Source organism: Vipera berus (assembly GCF_964194415.1).
Source record: "Vipera berus genome assembly, chromosome: 2".
NCBI classification, from domain to species: Eukaryota; Metazoa; Chordata; class Lepidosauria; order Squamata; family Viperidae; genus Vipera; species Vipera berus.
In genome coordinates this window covers 254,677,185-254,695,845 of record NC_138203.1, presented here as the reverse complement: position 1 = coordinate 254,695,845, position 18,661 = coordinate 254,677,185, and the positions used below count along the sequence as shown (strand labels likewise).

At 39.3% G+C, this 18,661-nt stretch overlaps 1 protein-coding gene across 3 annotated transcripts in view; it reads right to left on the bottom strand.

Moving 5' to 3' along the window:
• LRIG1 (leucine rich repeats and immunoglobulin like domains 1) overlaps positions 1–18,661 on the bottom strand; it is a 156,769-nt gene that overhangs the window by 99,431 nt on the left and 38,677 nt on the right. For all 3 annotated transcript variants that reach the window (XM_081315918.1, XM_081315920.1, XM_081315919.1), the window contains exon 2: positions 1,851–1,922. In XM_081315918.1, the coding sequence (XP_081172044.1) occupies positions 1,851–1,922 (72 nt within the window). The remainder of the gene's footprint in view (positions 1–1,850; positions 1,923–18,661) is intronic.

Genomic DNA, 18,661 nt, shown 5'->3' with positions numbered 1-18,661 from the left:
TATTACACGCTGTTTTAGGTTTTCCATGATTTCTGTTATTGTTGTTTCCTCCAGGTTATATTTTTTGTATAAACTATTTTTCAGCTTTTCGTTCTTTAGTTTTCCTTCTTTCAAGTATTTCAATTTGCTGACATCTCCTCGTAGTTTTTTTGTTTTATTTTCAGGTCGAATTTTCCACTTTGGTACTCCAGTGGGTTTCTTTTTTGGCATTTTATAACCCAATTCTGCAGTTATAATGGCAGCTATACTGTACATTAGTTGGTTTGTTTCATACAGTGTGCTGGATGGGATGGAAGTTAAGATGTTCTTCACAGCATTTAGATCTTTCACTTGTTTGCTATGCACTTCACGGATGGCAGGCAGTCTTTTTCTTTCTGTGTTTTCTTTGATGTGGTTTTCAATCTTTTCTTTCAGCATTTTTGCTAGATTACTTAGCTCTACACTTTCGAGTTGTTGCACAGGGGAATCTTCATCCTGTGTGGTGGCTTCTTCCGCTGGTTGGTCAGTTTGTTGGTCAGTTTGTTCAGGTATTGGAACAATTTCTTCAGCCTGTTCTTCATCATTGCTTGTTGTTTTCTTTTTAGCCAATGTTCCTAGATGTTGAATTTCCACATCTGTAAAAAACTTTATTACGGATGATGAAACGTCTTTGATCCATTAATCGTTGTTCGGTTACATCACTTTCCGGATGCTTTTCCTTCCACAGTTGTTTATTATTATTATTATTATTAGTAGTAGTAGTAGTAGTAGTAGTAGTAGTAATAGTAGTAGTAATACTATTACTACCACTACTGTTATTACCTGTACTGTTTGCAATATAATCAACTATTTGAAATAATTAATTATATAGCAATATATAGCAGAATATATTGACAATTAGTGTGACATGCCTGCACAGCAAGACACATCTTTTCAAACTTCTCTAAAGATTAGTATTAGGGTAAAATATGTTATCATTTAATAATTTATTAATCTAGGGGCTCCAGGGGACAGATGAAAACTTGAGATGGCTCCAGGGTTAACGTTCACGGTCTCTTGTATTTATTTATTTTTTTGAGGGGGGAGGTTTAAGTATTTTAATATTGGCTGTTTTTATATATTTATTTCAATCAGTTGCTGTACACTGCGCAGAGTAATGTTTTATGACAACTATATCAGTTCTCATCATTGAGAGTACAGTATGGTGTGGTGAGACTATAGTTGAAAACTGGTGAATCTATTACCTAATGTGTGTGCTGGGAAATTAACAGATAGACAGACAGAGTAATGAGGCAGCCACTTTTGTGCTAGGATAGTTTTCTGCTGACTCAAGGACAGATAGCTCTTCAAACCAGCCTTGGGAAGAAGCTCTTTGTCTCTCCTGCTAGAGAGCAGAGGGTGGGAGGGAGGGAAGGTAATTATCCCATGGTACCAACACTACACCTTTTCTTCTTGAGACAGCAGGAAAAGATTAGCATTAGATGTCACAGCAGACTCTACTTCGTATTGGAGGAAAACAGATCCATGCAGCTTGGTGTGATTACCTGCCTATCCTTGGGATTATGAAATATAGAAGCAGAGAGAGGCAGGGAAGAACAAACAACACCAATGATTTCCAATAAAGACACTGCAGTTTAATTGAGACACTCTGTTCTACTAATTGACTGTTAATTTTTTAAACAGCACCCAGGTACTATATGAAAGGAAAAACAAAAGCTCAGATTTAATCTGCTGGTGCAAGCTGGAAGAACAATGGAGTCACGTCCTAGGAAACTATATACCTTTTCCTGCTGCTATCCCAGCCAGAATGGAAGTGAAGACAGAGAGCGGCTAGGCTAGGATGAAAAGTCCTTTAGACAGAAAATACTTACACTTCCCGTAGTTTTGGCAGCTTTGTGAAGGCAGAAGGATCAATCTCGGTCAGTTTATTGTGGCTCAGGTTTCTGTTTTAAAAAAAGAGAGTAGTATCAGCAAAAGACAATTCCTACACTCAGCAAAAATTGGCAATCCTACTTATGTTGGAGTTGCACCAGATAATAATAATAATAAAAATAAGAGCAAAGACAAAAAGAAGGGAAATGCCCTACAAACCCTACCTTAAAATGGCATTTTACTGGCTAACATTTTCCAGTCCTGCTGTTAATAAGACGAATTTTAGCAATGTTGCATATTGTTGGATTTGCATTTGAGATCTTTTAACAAACATACATACAAATAAATATCATCTATACATTCTGTGACCTTATTGATATGGCAGTGAATTCTCTCTTGCCACATTCCTGACATCTTTCTTCAAGTTTAAATATAAGACATTTTTTTTCAATTAAGAGCAATGAAAATGATGCTTTCCCATCAGAGTATGAAGGTACAAAGACAACATTAAATTAGTATCTTGAATTACCTTAACAACTGCAAGAGTATCTCACTGGAATGCTGAAACTAACTAGAGCTTTGCAAAAGCTTTAAAACAAAAACTAGGCATTCAACTGAGTGTATGGTGGGTAAAAAACAGAAGAATGAATGCACAATATTTTTCATCCCGACCCAGCTCAGGAGATCTAAAGGAAACTTGAATATCAGTAGATATGGTCTGAGACATTATCCTAGATGATATAAAGGTAAACCCTCATTGCATACATGGAAGTTCATAAGAGAAGAAATTATCAACCCACTCTGAAATCCCCATAATATCCCTGCTAAATCCTGAACAAAGCTAGAAATGTACTTCAACTGTAAATTTTAAAAAGACAGGGATAGGCACAAGTAAAATATGTACATTACATCTCTCTAAGACCCCATCTCATTTACAAAATTAGGAGCACAACACTATCACTTAGTATAAAGTTGGCCCCTATGATCAGCCAATGTTGTGTAGTGGTTGAGTTGTGGAATTGCATTGTTCTACAAGTTCACTCTCTCTCAGTCCACCATCTATCCGCATAGGTTATAGTGGGGAAAAATAGGAGAAAATAATATACGTGGTACAATGAGTTCTTGAATGAAAGGTGGAATATAAATCTAACAAATGATGAAATCTGTGGAGATTATTTCTAAGTAATGTGCAAATAGCACAATTCTACATTGAGGCATTGGGTTAATGATGCTCAATTCCTAATAAAACCAGAGCCAAGAGTGCAGCCTAAGCTATTGTTTTATTGTCATATCCAGCAAAATGTCGGCTCCACTAGGTAGGAAAAACCAAGAAATCAACTCCACAGGAAGGCCAAAACTACTTTTATGGAGACTGTTTTTTTTTATTATTGGCTATAGTAACAGAATCTTGTAAGTATGACTTGCTTTATGTCTCTCCCTTCTTAGGCTCATTAGGGAGATTTCGGTCCCAGCTGTTTCCATGCATTTTCTGCTTGTTTTGGACTCACAATTTGTTTTTCCCCCTCTTTGCTTTGGTAACGGATCTTGCCTATTTCTGTCAAGGTCATCTGCATCTTCTACTTTTTACAAAATTAATATCGTTATTTCCCCCCCCCCCACAGCAACCTGGGTTAGCTGTAAATAGAAGCGGTGACCAAAATCTTAAAATAATGCTTTTGAACCCCACCAAAGAGATTTACAATACCCTTGACTCTGTTTTGTTTACTTGCAACTTTTATCACTTCTGCAAAAGTCTTACTTTTCCTACTCAGTTTTCTGTGGGCCCAAGAAAAATAATAACGACAAGGTTATAGGATAAGCAGCTAAGGCATCTGTCTTCTGAAGCTTATTGTGAAATTGTTAAAAATAGATTTGCTGGATTAGATCAAAAACTCATCTAGCCCAGTATTCTGTTTTCCCATGTTGTTTCCTGGCAGATCCTGAAAACATTGGGATCTTCTCATCCCTTTTGTCTGGCAAACTATATTCAGATACTTGATGCCTCTAAAACAGAATAACAGATACTTTGCTCCTAGGATGAAGACCAATTGATACCTTTATCCTCCATGATATTATCAACAGGATGAACAACAATTGATACCTCTACCTGATATAATATTATCAACAGGCTGATAAAGTGAAGATCAACAGGATCGTATATTTTCACTGAAGCAGAAGGAGTTATTTACACTGTTAAATCCCATTCTTTGCTTAATTTAATGCAACAGTATCAATTAAACAATATACTAGTACGGTCTTTATTATTAGATTCTTCTTCATTAATACAACCTCTGCTTTTGTTCATTTTCATTGGGAAGATTTCTATTCTACCTTTTCTTCAGGAGTTTGAAGTGGTATACGTACACCTTCTCCATTTTCCCCCACAATAATTATCCTGTACTATAAGTTGAACTGGGATGCGGTGGCTCAGTGGGTTAGGACACTGAGCTTGTCGATCGGAAGGTCGGCAGTTTGGCGGGTCGAATCCCGAGTGCCGCGTAACAGAGTGAGCGCCTGTTACTCGTCCCAGCTTCTGCCAACCTAGCAGTTCGAAAGCACGTAAAAATGCAAGTAGAAAAATAGGGACCACTCCGGTGGGAAGGTAACAGCGTTCCATGCGCCTTTGGCATCTAGTCATGCCGGCCACATGACCACGGAGACGTCCTCGGACAAGCGCTGGCACTTCGGCTTTGAAACGGAGATGAGCACCGGCCCCTAGAGTCGGAAACGACTAGCACGCATATGCGGGGGAACCTTTACCTTTACCTATAAGTTGAACTAACTAATTCTTGGCCCAAGAATTCTTGTTAAGTTCTGCATCTGAGAGTGGATTTCAACGTAGGTCTTCTTGGTTGAGCAAGGAAACAAGCACTCTTATTTGCCCTCTCAAGTCTCTTACTACATTGCCTTTAGGGTGGGAAAAAAAGAACCCCATCACTTTAAACAACTTGTAAGTAGCAGCTTCCTTCTCACTATGCATATGTGTTACTTTGGTGATAACATTGCTAGCATATGATTCTGAAAGAGTGTCAGTGCTTTTAAAGGACAAAATAAGACTAGCAAATGGAAGAAAAACCCACCTGTCAAACCCCACTCTAATGTTTTCAAAAGACCATTTTTCCCCCTGTCTGGGATAGAAATCAACATTGGATTCACAGAGGCTTATACTGAATGAAAAAACAGCAAATTGCAGCTCAAAAATTCCAAGGTACTTCTAAACCTGAAACAGTATCTCCCAATCAAGAAGAGATTAAACAAAAACACAATTTGTCCTGCAAATCCCTTGCTCAAAAAAAAAAAAGAAAAAAAAAAGCAAACCAGAAAGACGGGTCTGAGCTGGTCTGTATCATGAAGAGAAAAAGAGAGCAAGTAACGTGGATTTCATTTTTCAAAAAGGAATGCACACACATATGACTGCAAAATTAGACACATTCGTGTAAAAATAGCATGTGTATTTTTAACTTTGCAAGTTTCATGTTGTCATTAAAATTTTCATCAAGCTCTTTAGTGCCTTTAGAAAACAAATAAGGAACATATAGTACTGTATGTGACTGTTCAGTTTAAAAGAGAAGAGGCATATGGTTTAACAATTGATTTCTTTGTTTTTGTGTGATGTACTTTGATAGCACAATCTGTATAGAGTCTAAGAATACATTCAATAAAATGAAGAACTGGATAACTCAGTCAGATCCTGTTGCTTGAATTTCAAATACTGAAAATTTGAATTGGGCCCAAATTATGTTGTTGTGATGATACACAGTATATAGAAAGTCTCAAGTTCAATCTCTAGGTTAGAAATTGCTTTGTAAAAGTCTAGAGAACAATTGTCAGTCAGTATTTAAAATAGTGAAATAGAATGTCTTAAATCAGGGGTCCCCAACCCCCGGTCTGTGGACCAGTACCGGGTTGCAGCATCCCAGCAACCGGTCCACACAAACAAGCAAAGCCCCATCCGTGGGATGCAGGCAGCACACACAAAAACGCACTCTCCGGTCCATGGAAAAACCTTTCTCCACAGAACCGGTCCCTGGAGCCCAAAAGGTTGGGGACCTCTGGCTTAAGTGATGTGTTTTGATTCAAAACATTCTGAATTCGGACTATTTCTAGTGCAAAACTCTTGTGCCCAGACCTGGGACTCCTTCAAGTGTGTAAAAGGACACAAAGACCCCCTTGAATGTATTAGCATTGTTGATTGTGATGCCTTCCTTGGCTGCTATGCATTTTAAAGTTTGTATTTATGTCGTATTTGTTTTTTTATGTGATGTTGTTTGCCTCCCGGAATCACTTGTTAAGATAGGTGGCTCTACAAATCAAATAAATAAACAGTTGCTCCCTGAGCAGCATTATGTTGCTTCAAGCACAGAACAAGGTATTTAAATCATTTTAGAAGCATATTTCAAATTCAACACAATCTGAATTGAAAGGTTTTGCACAAGTTTACTAGAACAGAGTTTAGTTTTGAAATCTATCTATATGCGATCTACACAAACTCATACACTCAACAACTATATCGACAATCTAATTTAGTCCTGTTATATAAGTAGAGGCATCTATCCATCTACAGCAGGAGTGTCAAACTGCTGGCCCGCGGGCTGGATGCGTCACGACAAAACCGCGCCCACCCCATTGCCGGCAATGGAGAAAAAGCTCCGATGTGTCGCGCGACGTCACGTGATGTTGCGAGTTTGACATGCCTGATCTACAGCATTCTCCACTTAGGTCTATGGAGATTCTCAATTGTCCAGGTCATGGTTGTCCCAAAAGTGCTTTTTCAAAAGGCAACTGGACTTTCTTGTTTTTGTAGGCAGAGGTGCAGCATGGCAAATATGTGGTCTGGGCTGTGGTTAGTTTTGTCACCTAATGTGCTGTCTTGTAGCTGTCATTTCCTCACTACCGTGACAGCTTTAAGATCCAGTTGAAAAGTGAAGTGACATCATAAGAAACCATTGTCTCATCTGGATCTGCTTTTACTTTCCAAACCTTGCTGACAAAAGTCTATCAACCTTTTGGAAAAACACCTTTGGGACTCCAGTTCTTATTCATTTTTTGAAGATTTCAGGTTAGCTTACTCTCTGCATTTTCAGGACACAACTCTGTGGCTCCTTCTGCTAACAAGGTAGAAGAGCGACAGCTAAGGAAAAGAGGAGCAATCCAGGAATGTTTGTTGGTGCCAAATGCTACTTCCATTAAACATTTTGTCAGCCTTTGTCCTAATCCAGCTTTTCGTCACTTCCCCCACAAAAGGAACCGGGAGCCAACAGAAGAGAATATTAATAGTTGAACTATGGTACTGTCTGAGCTTGGCTGCTTACTTGCAGACGTTTCATTACCCAACTATAGGTAGCATTTTATAAAGATGTTAGGTTATGAAACATCTGCAAGAAAACAACCAAGCTCAGACAGCAACAAGGATTCCATGGAACCAGGAGCCTTGAACAATCAAAAATTCACAAGAGGAATCTCTACTAATCTGCTCAGAGAGATCTCCCTCGCCTGCAGCTTCCTGAGCAGACACCGCACCCAAATCCAAGATATCTTTACAGATGCTTTAGCAGAGGAGGGTCTGGTGCACACATGGCTGGACTTCAATAGAGAACGGAAAGCCTCTGAACTGCTGTTGAAGGGACAGTACAGAGCAAAAAAAAAATCCAACAAAAAAAATCCAAAAAATCTAACAATCCAAATCCTGGACTAACAGAACCTGCAGCTTTTTGACAGCCTGCCACCATGCATTTCAACCCATGACATCAGTTCACAGATGGGAATGAGGCCTTTTATGATCTTCCTTTCTCCTCTGCCTTGCAGAAGAGATTCTGGAACAGGAAGCTGTCTGATCCAAGATCAATTTCAACACATGCGTTTTCAGAAACAGACACTTCTTTATTGAAACACAGGACAGAGTAGGGATCTGCAGAAGATGCCTTGCAAGATTCAGTACAGATCTAGATTCCTGCCAACCAGGAACAGTGGGTCTAAAGGGATTACCCACTTAATTCCATTCCATATGAAATGTATACACTACTTTGACGTCACTGGATTAAAAAAAAAAAGAACGGCCACATCAGATTAGATATTTAATATAATTCAGCCTCACTCTTGAGAGAATCTTGCACAAAAGTCTTCAAAAAAAGAATAAAATAGCAAGACTAGTCAATATCCATCCATTCTCTCTCTCGGAATTTGAGGTTTTACATCATTTCTGCAAGCAAGCCCGGTGATTCCTAAATAATACTACAATTACAATAATGCAAATACAAAATTAGTCTGCCAAACAAATTAATATACTATGATTTGGTAGTTTAAAAATGTATAGTATATGAAAAAGCTAAATAATTTTATGCTCCTAACATTGTCATCTTAAACTGTAGTTAGCATTGATAGAATATTTTTCTTTATTCTCTCTTCTCGATACTCTAAATTATTTTAATAGAATCGTACATTTTAAACATGTTAAGCTAAAAACAATGTATAGAAACAAGACAATGAACTAAGATTTATAATAACATAATAAAAAGAGGGGGAAATGTGCAGTTAGTCTGCAACTTATGACTATAACAGTCATTCATTTTGCTATCATTCAAAGTTGCAATGGCACTGAAAAAAGTGACGTACAACCGGTCCTTGCATTATGACCATTACAGCAGCTTCCCCATGTGACCAAAATTCAGATGCTTGACAATGAGCATGTATTTATGACAGTCGCAGCATCCTGGAATCGTATGATTGCCATTTGCAACTTTTCCAGGCAGCTTCTGACAAGCAAAATCAATGGAAGAAGCTAGATTTGCTTAACGCCACCTGATTCACTTAGCAACTGTAAACAACTTAACACTTAACAACCATTGCAAAAAAAAGGTCATAAAATCAAGAGCAGCTCATTTAAGAATCGCTTTGTTTGGCCATGAAAATTCTGGCCCAAACTGTGATCAAAAGTGAAGGAATGCTTATAGAATGCTCTTTGTCTGTTTGCAGCTCAAAACATTCAAGCCCTTTTAGTTTCAAAAAGATCCCATGTGAGGATCCCAGTGTACATTTTATGGCCATGAGCAATACACAGAAGAAAAACAGGTTATTTTTTTTCTTCTCACAATAGTAGAACTGGCCTGCTATGGTCCATGGGAGCCGGACACAACTTAGCAACTGAACAACAAGCAGTGGCTCTTATGTAAAACTTTTTTTGCCAAGGGGAAGCCAATCAAGGTTGGGAACACCCTTGTCCAGTGAGAAGGAGTACCTTTTGCTCTGCTCAGCATACATCACAACCTGATGTACACGGGGCATGGAATGGCCCAGAAGGACAGGAAGAAGAGGAATAGCTATTACCAAGTCAATGGTCAGATAGGAGCGGCTTGAGCCCAGGTCAAGAAAACAACTTGAGAAAATATCTCAAACAAGCCCCTTCCTAGCTGAAGAGGGAAGAGGAGGCACATTCAGGTTTGCAAGATTCTGTTAGTATAGGTGTTAAAATAAAAGTAGTGTGTATAGTACTGGTTTCTTAGTCTGATTTACATTGTATTGGACTGACTCCCAGGGAGTGGGCATCAGCTGGGATCAAGATTCTTTGTCATCTGGGGCAGACACAGCTGCTCTGGGTGAATGTAGGTGAAATCAGGCTTCGGTTCCTGCCAGTCACCCAATGCATCCAGAACAGGGTCTGCAGATCAGAGTCCTCTACATCCAAGTTGGCCACAACAGCCGTCTTCCCCCTCCTATTCATTCCTTCTCCACTTTGCTAGAGAAACAAGAAACTATTGAAATTGAGCCTTTTTAGTTAAAGAATGGAATCTGTTATCCCAGGTTAGGGTGAGAACGACCATCTCAGATGGCTTTTCGAGGATTAGACAAATTAAAAATATAAACCTGTTCTGCTAGGGTTATGGGCATCAGGAAAGGCCCTTTATAGTATGTAAGAGAGAAGCTTCAATGTCTTCCAAGCTGTGGAATGTCTTCCCTTAGGAATTGCGTTTGGACTTCATCCTTTTTACAAATTCTGTCAAGATTCCTTTCACAGCCCTTATTGTTCAGTTTTAGGGTCTTTTTGTTGCTTTTCATCTACATTTTATTTTCTAAGTATTGTTCACAGCTTTCAACACACACTAAAGAAGAAAGGCTGGGAATAAATCACGTCAAGCAGCAGATTAATTATCTGTGTCTAACAATCATAAAAATAACTATACCCATCCAAAAACAAAAGAAGCATTTCTCTCTGAACTGGATACCAGTTGATGGTGAAACTGAACTGGATACCAGTTGATGGTGAAAAGAAGTTGTGACCTTATGACCCCTTTCATTCATGTCCACAGGGAGAAACAGACTTCAGTCTGATCCAAAAAGATTCCTAGCATATTGTGACCTCAAGGGCTGCCATTTTTCTAAGATAGATATCAAACTGTCCTGTTCTAAGATGTTCATTAAAAACAATGTGTTATTAGAAAAGATCCAGAAGCAGCCCTGAAAAGATAACTTTGCCTACATATGTTTTATTTTTTCCTGGGGGGGGTTGGGAGTTTTGATAAATATTCAGAATATAAGGGCATACTTCATTTGGTATGTTGCCAGTGGATTCTTCAAAAGCAATGGAAATCACACAGATTGGCAGAACTCAACCATCCAAGTGCAAACTACATAAAATGTAACTGCGATTTAATAAAGAAATTCATTTATTCGTGGTTGCATTCATGAGTGACTTGATTTATGCTGCACCCAGAAGTGTCTTTCCTTAAAATCTAAGTCAAAGACGGAGGCTTTGTCACCTAAACCAAAGGAAAACAACGCAGTAATACTAAGCATGCTCGTATCATTTAGATTTTTGCAGTCACACATTTCTTCCAGTGCCATGAAATTATATATATTTCAGGAGGTCTGTCTCCCAAGTATGCATAACTAAGCATCCAATTGTAGAGGCTGAACACTATTATGAGCTGGTTACATTCTTAAGACATATTGTGTGTTTGTGCAGGTGGTGATGGTGGTGGGAGGGGGGGTCTGTTAACATATCTTGAGGGTTTTTTTAAATATAAGGAATAGATCTGCACAGATCCCAAGCCCCCCCCCCCAAAAAAATAATTATATTTGAGCTTCAATTATCTGCAAACTACTGTTAAATCCTACCAATTTCAACGGGGAAACTATCTTGCAAAATAGATTCAAAGATGTTTTTTAAATGCATGTTGTATTCAGCAGCTGTACTGTCTTTGAATCGGGGACTCCTTAAAGAAAAAAAATCAACTTTTACTGCAAACATGTAAGATCTCTCATTCAGAATTAATTTAAACCACCAGCGAGTTTTAACATCGCCATGCTAAAGATAGGTGTGAATTCTTGGGGGTTATTTTGCTTTGAGTTGATCTTTGAAAGCAGAGGTTCCCCAACCTTTTGGGCACCAGGGACCGGTTCTGAGGGGAGAGGTTTTTCTGCAGACCGGAGAGTGCGTAGTTTTGTGTGCCACCTGCATCTCATGGATGAGGCTTTGCTTGTTTGTGTGGCCTGGTTGTTGGCATGCTGCAGCCCGGTACTGGTCCATGGACCAGAGGTTGGGGAGCCCTGTTTTAAAGGCAAGCTACTGAACCATTTAACAGTTTTCATTTAATCCTATATGAACACTGACTGAAAAAATGCTGGTTGAAATTAGTTTGCATTTTTTGGCATTGATCAGCTACTTTTTGAGCAAAGAATATCTTAAGTTTGAATCAGTCAAAGACATGAAGATAAATTCTTGCAGTTTATGTTCTGAGACCCATTTACGTCATCAATTATGGGAGATGTCATGAAATGCACAAAATAAAATACACATTTTTATTTTGGAAAGGCTCTTTGTTAAGCTTACACCAGCAAAAATGCCTGGACTGCCATAATAGTAGATAGGAGGTGGAGAGAGAAAGAGAAGAGAGAAGCTGTAACATTTCAGTATTAACAACACAGATGTTCCAATCTAACTATTCCCAAACCTCAAACTGACGTCACCTTTGAGAAAAAGAGAACAAAATGAATCCACTTGTTTTGTAAACAAAATTCTGTGCAACATGCAGTTTAATTGTTACCAACATGTCTCAATGTAATTTCTCACTTTAGCAAATCAGAGTAAAGACACTGTGTTCTCTGAGAGCTGTGGAACAGCAAGGGTTCGCTTATGGTCCCAGCCAAAGGCTTTTCCAGTCACTGAACATGGACGGGCCTTGCCTGCTTCTGTGAAAATGAAACCGCAAAACAAATCAAATCAACAGTGCTATTTTGGAGAATAGGCACAGTTGCTCCTAAGGATATTTACTCAATTTCCTGAACAGATTTCTCTCCCTCTCTTCATGTGTAGTAACCAAGGACTAATCTGTAAAATTATTTCCTAAAGCAAGAATTTGAAAGGCTGAATGAACTGTTTAAGGGCTAAAATTACCGACACTTCTCCCAGAGTACCATCCACAAAAGAAGCGCCCTTGTGTCACTGGTACTCTTTTCTCATCATTCCTAACTATCAGGTTCATGTTCATAGATTTTTCTCTAGATGTTTCCTTCTTTGGTGGCAAAGTCAGAAGCTATGACAAAGAGGATTATTTCTTGATTATGGAATTCCTTTCCACTAAAAATCTGCCTAGGAACCTCCTGAGCTGGTTCTCCATAATGTTGGCGAGTGAATTACCAGTTGAATAAAATTTTAATTAGTTGTAAAATTGGATTTCGTTATGGCTGTGCTCTATTAGAACAGCTCTGACTAGATGGGCTTTTTTTGTAAAGAAAAAGAATGTCACACTGAGAAAGGAAAGCGGTATAAAATATTTTAAACAAAGTGTGTTTCAGGACTGTGAGTTGGTGCCAAGGCAAGCAGTCTTCCATTTGCAGTTTCCTGCTTTGTTGTGGTACATGGAGCTAAAGTTTGAAGGTTTGTCTAGACAGCGTCTGTGCAGCAGAAGTGTTGTCTGGTATTACATATGGGATGAAGCTGGAACAAATAAAATCTGATGGAAGAATAACAGAATGTAAAATCTTGCCAAAATTATCTATCTATCTATCTATCTATCTATCTATCTATCTATCTATCTATCTATCTACCTATCTATCAATTCATCCATTTAGCCATAACTAAAGCAATAATTAAACCAACCTACAGTTTATTGAAAGAAAATAATTCAGAATAGTGGATATATTAGAACAAATTGCAATTGCAGCTATGCCAGGATTTCACCCTCCCTCTATTTAGTCTTGACTCCTGGTTACTGCCTAGACATGTCCCTGCAATTTTCTTAGCAAGATTTTAGAAGTATTTTGCCCTTGCCATCTTCCTGAGGCTGAGAGAAAGGGACTGGCCCAAGGTCACTTTGTGCCTAAGGCAGGACTAGAACTACTGATTTCCAGGCGGGCACCTTAATCATTGCACTAAACTGCATTAAGAGTCCGTTAAAAGTGAGATACAGGGAAAATGTGGAAGATAAAAAGGGTAGCCGGTGCAAAAAGAAGCCAACCAATTTTAACTCTCTAGAGAGTATTACTACCGAAAAGGTCCTAAGAAGCCACCACTCTTCTCCTTGGCAAATGCTGTAATTGCAGTCATATGGGAAACATCTCATGGGACACAAGGAGAGACTGTCTCAATACCAAACAAGTGGTTATGAATGCAAAATAAATGAACAAACATTACAAACATCTAATTTGCAACAAAGATGATTAGGGGACTGGAGGCTACAACATATAAAGAACGGTTGCAGGAATTGGGTATGTCTAGTTTAATGAAGAGAAGGACGAGGGGTGACATGATAGCAGTGCTCCAATATCTCAGGGGCTGCCACAAAGAAGAGGGAGTCAAGCTATTCTCCAAAGCACCTGAAGGCAGGAGAAGAAGCAACAGATGGAAACTAATCAAGGAGAGAAGCAACCCAGAACTAAGGAGAAACTTCCTAACAGTTAGAACAATTAATCAGTGGAACAACCTGCCTCCAGAAGCGGTGAATGCTCCAACATTGAAGTTTTTAAGAAGAAACTGGACAGCCATTTGTCTGAAATGGCATAGGGTTTCCTGCCTGAGCAGGGGTTGGACCAGATGACCTCTAAGGTTATAAAACCAACATTAGAAACCACACCAATATCAATAACAACTATTTTTGGCACACTGAACAATGATTTTCGCTCACAATCATTCACGCCTTGATCACTTCTCAGCTGGACTACTTCAGTGCATTCTGGGTGGAGAAGGTCTTGAAGACCACCCGGAAATTACATGTAGCCCAGAATGCTACAACGTATGCAGAGTTATGTACATCTAGATTTGCTTAATATTACACCTCTGTTGCATGAGCTGCCCTGGCTCCCAATGGCATCTTCTGGATGCCATTCAACGTGCTGATTATTATTTTTAAAGCTCTGTAGAGCACAGAGCCAGGTTATTTGCAGGACCACTTCTGCCTAGAGGTATCTGTTCATCCCACCTGATTTGACAGAGTGGGTGACAGTCAGATTCTTCCACTTAAGTTTTGTTATCTTGCAGGATCTTGGAAGCTTGCCTTTACAGTGGCAGCCCCTACTCTTATGGAACATCCTTTCCCTTGGGATCCAGCCAAGCCCTACCTTTCTTAACCTTCTGGAAAGTTATGAAGAGCTGGCTATTTTCTCAAGTGTTGGGACAGGGTGAGGTCAGAGTTGGAAGAGACTGCTGTGGATTGCATCCAGGGACTTTGGGTGCGGCACCAGGTGTTTTTATTTGTTTGTACTGGTTTGTTTCCATACTTTATGTGATACCGTCTTAATATTATGGTTGCTCCATGCAGAACTTTGGTTTTATGATACACAGCCATACAAATATTTTGAAATATTTGGAGGGAGATGGGCTATTCTTAAATGTGACAAAATAAATAAAACTATGAAAAGCGGCCTTCCTAAAATTGGGGGGAGAGGTTTGCTTTTCAACTAAAATAGACAGAAAGCAGTAGTGCAGAGTACAAGAAAAGTAGATTATATGGTTGGTTGGTATACATAATCCCTCCATTTGTCCAAGAAAACACTAACTTCAACCACAATACAGGTAGACTTGTGACCATTTGTTTAACAACAGTTCAAAGTTAAGATCTGTTCTCTAAACTGGCAGCCCGGTTGGGGCGGGAAGGGAAAGGGAACTGGGCTGCATGAGTAATGGGCTGGCGCATGCACATATGCAGCCCTTGCGTGAGCAGTGGGCCGGTGCACACTCACGTATGTGCCTTCTACCCATAAAAGTTGAGCTGCGTGCACTTGCACGCTCCCGCTAGCCACTTGCCTGGCCCAATTCTGAATAGGCCACGGCCTGGTAGTGGGGTGTGGCCTGGGGGGTTGAGGACCCCTGCTCTAAATTATGCCCACTGCATCACTCCCATGGCCACATGATTGCGATTCGGGCACTTGGCAACTGGCTTGCATTTAAAATGGCTGCAGCTACCTGTAATAACATGGTTATGAGTGCAACCTTCCCAGTCAGCTTCTGACAAGCAAAGTCAATGGAAAAGCCAGCAGGCAATGTCACAAATCACAAATGTGATGTCTTGCTTAACGATCAAGATGATTTACTTAATGATGAACTCTCTGCTCCCAATTGAAAGTCAAGGACTACCTGCATCACTAATGTATCACTAAAGTAATCCAGACCAATGTTCTAGGATTTGTCTTCAAGCTGCAAAATTACTGTAACCCACAAAGCAGTGATATAAACAAAGCTTTCACTTCTAATGTTTTAAAAAAAGGAAACACATGATCTTGTTTTTCTGTCCTCTCTTTAAAAGCATGATTCTGCTATTATGCTTGCATTAAAAAATGAAAAATAAAAAAGAACTCCAACCTAAAAGTAGCTATTTTAAAAAGGTGTCCAATTTCTATAGCCATGTGCCTTGTCTCCTTCTAAGAAATCAATGGCTAATAATAAGTTTAGTCCCCGCCATGGTAGGATTTTATTACTAAAAAAACATCAGGGAATATAATACATTCTGCAAACTAAAATGAGACACATTTACATTCAGGAATATCTTCCTTCCTTCCTTCCTTCCTTCCTTCCTTCCTTCCTTCCTTCCTTCCTCCCTCCCTCCCTCCCTCCCTCCCTCCCTCCCTCCCTCCTTTCTGTGTTTGGGTGTGCATATGTACATGTCTGAGTGAGAATCTAGTCTTCTTCAATCTGATGCCCTCCAGATATTTGTGATCACATCTCTAATCCATCCCAACTGATGCATTTATATCTAACAGTAGACCAGAGATCTCCAACCTTTCCAGGCTCCCAGCCTGGAGGGAAGGAAAGCAGGTTTCAAACTGGTACGTGCGCACATGCACACACAAACAGTGCTACATGCGCTGGCGCAGCACTAGCGGCCCCATTCATGCATACGCTAATGGGCCGCATGCCTGCCCAGCATAAGCAGCCCCATTTGCACATACACTAATGGGCCACACAACCCGCCCGGGGCTAGCAGCCCTGTTCATGCATGCGCAAATGGGGCCATGGGGGCTAGTGTGAGTGGTGGGGAGTGCGTGCGCCAGCCAGCCATTCCTGCAGCATGCTGGCCAAGAGGCTGCGGTGGGCCATGGCCCATAGGTTGGGGACCCCTGCAGTAGACAAATGGTTTTGTTTTTTTCAAATTATATGTTCACCTTCTAGTGGTACTAAAATATACTTTCTTCCCAGTTATTATAGGTTTATATTATGCTATGTACAGCTAGTCCTCGACTTACAACAGTTCATTTAGTGACCATTCGAAGTTACAATGGCACTGAAAAAAATTGACTTATGACCATTTTTCACACTTATGATTGTTGCAGTAATTCCATGGTCATGTGACCAAAATCCAGACACTTGGTAACTGGTTCATATTTATGATGGTTGCCATGTCCTGGGGTCATGTGATCATCTTTTGCAACCTTCTGACGAGCAAAGTCAACGGGGAAACCAGATTCATTTAGCAACCTTGTTACCAATTTAACAACTGCAGTGATTCACTTAACAATTGTGGCAAGAAAGGTCATAAAATGGGGCAAACTCAATTAGCAAATGTCTTTGCTTAGCAACAGAGATTTTGGTCTTAACTGTTGTCGTAAGTCGTATCAAGTGTATCTTAACCATGGGTATATTTGATGCACTCATTCACTCTCTTTCATCTTGATCTCTTTTACAAAGTTGTTATAGGAATAAAATAAAAGAGGCATGCACCTCTCGCCCATATGTTGCTCTGGGCTTCCAAGTAAACGACAGGATATATAAATATAATGTCATAGTAACACGTTATCCATAATGCAATGGTTCTTCAATCCCACATATACCCCACATCTATAAAATTTAAAGCAGCATTTTTCAAACTTGACTAACATGAGTGAATTCTGAGAGTTGAATCCACTTATCTTAAATTTGCCGAGATTGGAAAAGGTCAACGGTCTGTTATAAGAAACATCAATCCCCTACTGCATGTTGATCTTAGATACTCCACAATAATTGTTGGTTTGAGCTATCATACTAATTTGGTGGAGTGCTTCTCTCGACCTTGCCATTTCTTTAATTTTAAAAGTAGCACTGCCTTTGTATGATCAAGCTTCTTGGCTTCCCAGAATGTTAGCAAGACCTGGCTCTGCCTCCAGGTATTAGAGCCAGGATTTGGGGGGGTGGGGGGGACCAATACATGTGTGCCTGTTTTTGTGCATATAGTTATATAGTGCCTTGTTTTTTCCCCCTCTTTGTCTTGCATTATTTTGAATTTTGGTTCTCAGGTTTTGATATTGTTTCTGTACTGCTTGTTCTTCAGCCAGGGTTATATATTTAATATGGGTGACCACATATACTTTAAAATGAAAGCAAATAAATAAATACATAAGCCAGTGAGAGCACAAGATGAGATTGAATAGGAGAACTGGGCAGCCAGATTTGAAATATATATTTTACAAATTGCAATTCTTCCTTGGCGTCTCCCGTAAGTGCTTCAGTTCAACCCCAACTATTTTGCACAATCAAAACATTGGAAACATTTTGGCATAAAAAATATCAAGTTAAAACAGGATCCAGTTTGTAGGAACAGGCAGTGAATACCACTAGAAAATTTAAATGGAATGCAAAGACCTTCCCAATATACATTTTAACTGAGTCATTTATTTTAAAAATGTCAAGTCTGATCAACAGCCATACAGATAGCTAGATATATACCTTGAGGGATTTCAACACCTGTGTGTAGGTGTGCATGTCGCAAGCATAAATGAGTTCACAGATCATTTGTCACTGCAGCTGTTCTCCAATATCAGATTGAGATTTATATGATTTAAAATGAAAATCAGCGGAATAATCAGATTTATATTTCATGGCAGACCATGATAGCCCAGGTTGTTTTTTCTGAAGCTAGCTAGTTTTTGTTATACTGTCTGTAAAACTAGGCAGACCTTGGTCACCCATTGATTACATTATTAATTGTAATATACTGCTATATCTTCTTGTGTTGGTTCTGTTTGGTTTTGGTTTTTTTGAATGTTTAATTTATCTGTTGGCCTTTGGCTGTAATAATAATAAATTGATTGATTGATTGATTGATAGCCCAGATTTTTATTTCCTGTTGGAAGATAATTTGAGAGTGCAAGTTTAGATTTGTTTTAAAAGCAAATCTCATTTTGGACATAGGCAAATGGTACTATATGATAGTATAATGTCAAGTAGGATACATACAGGTAATCCTCAATTTACGACCATAACTGAGCCCAGAATTTATACTTATAAGTGCAAAATTTGTTAAATGAGTTTTGCCTCATTTTTATTACTTTTCTTGCCACATTTGTTTAAGTGAATCACTGCAGTTGTTGATTGGCAACACAGTTGTTAAGTGAATCTGACCTCCCC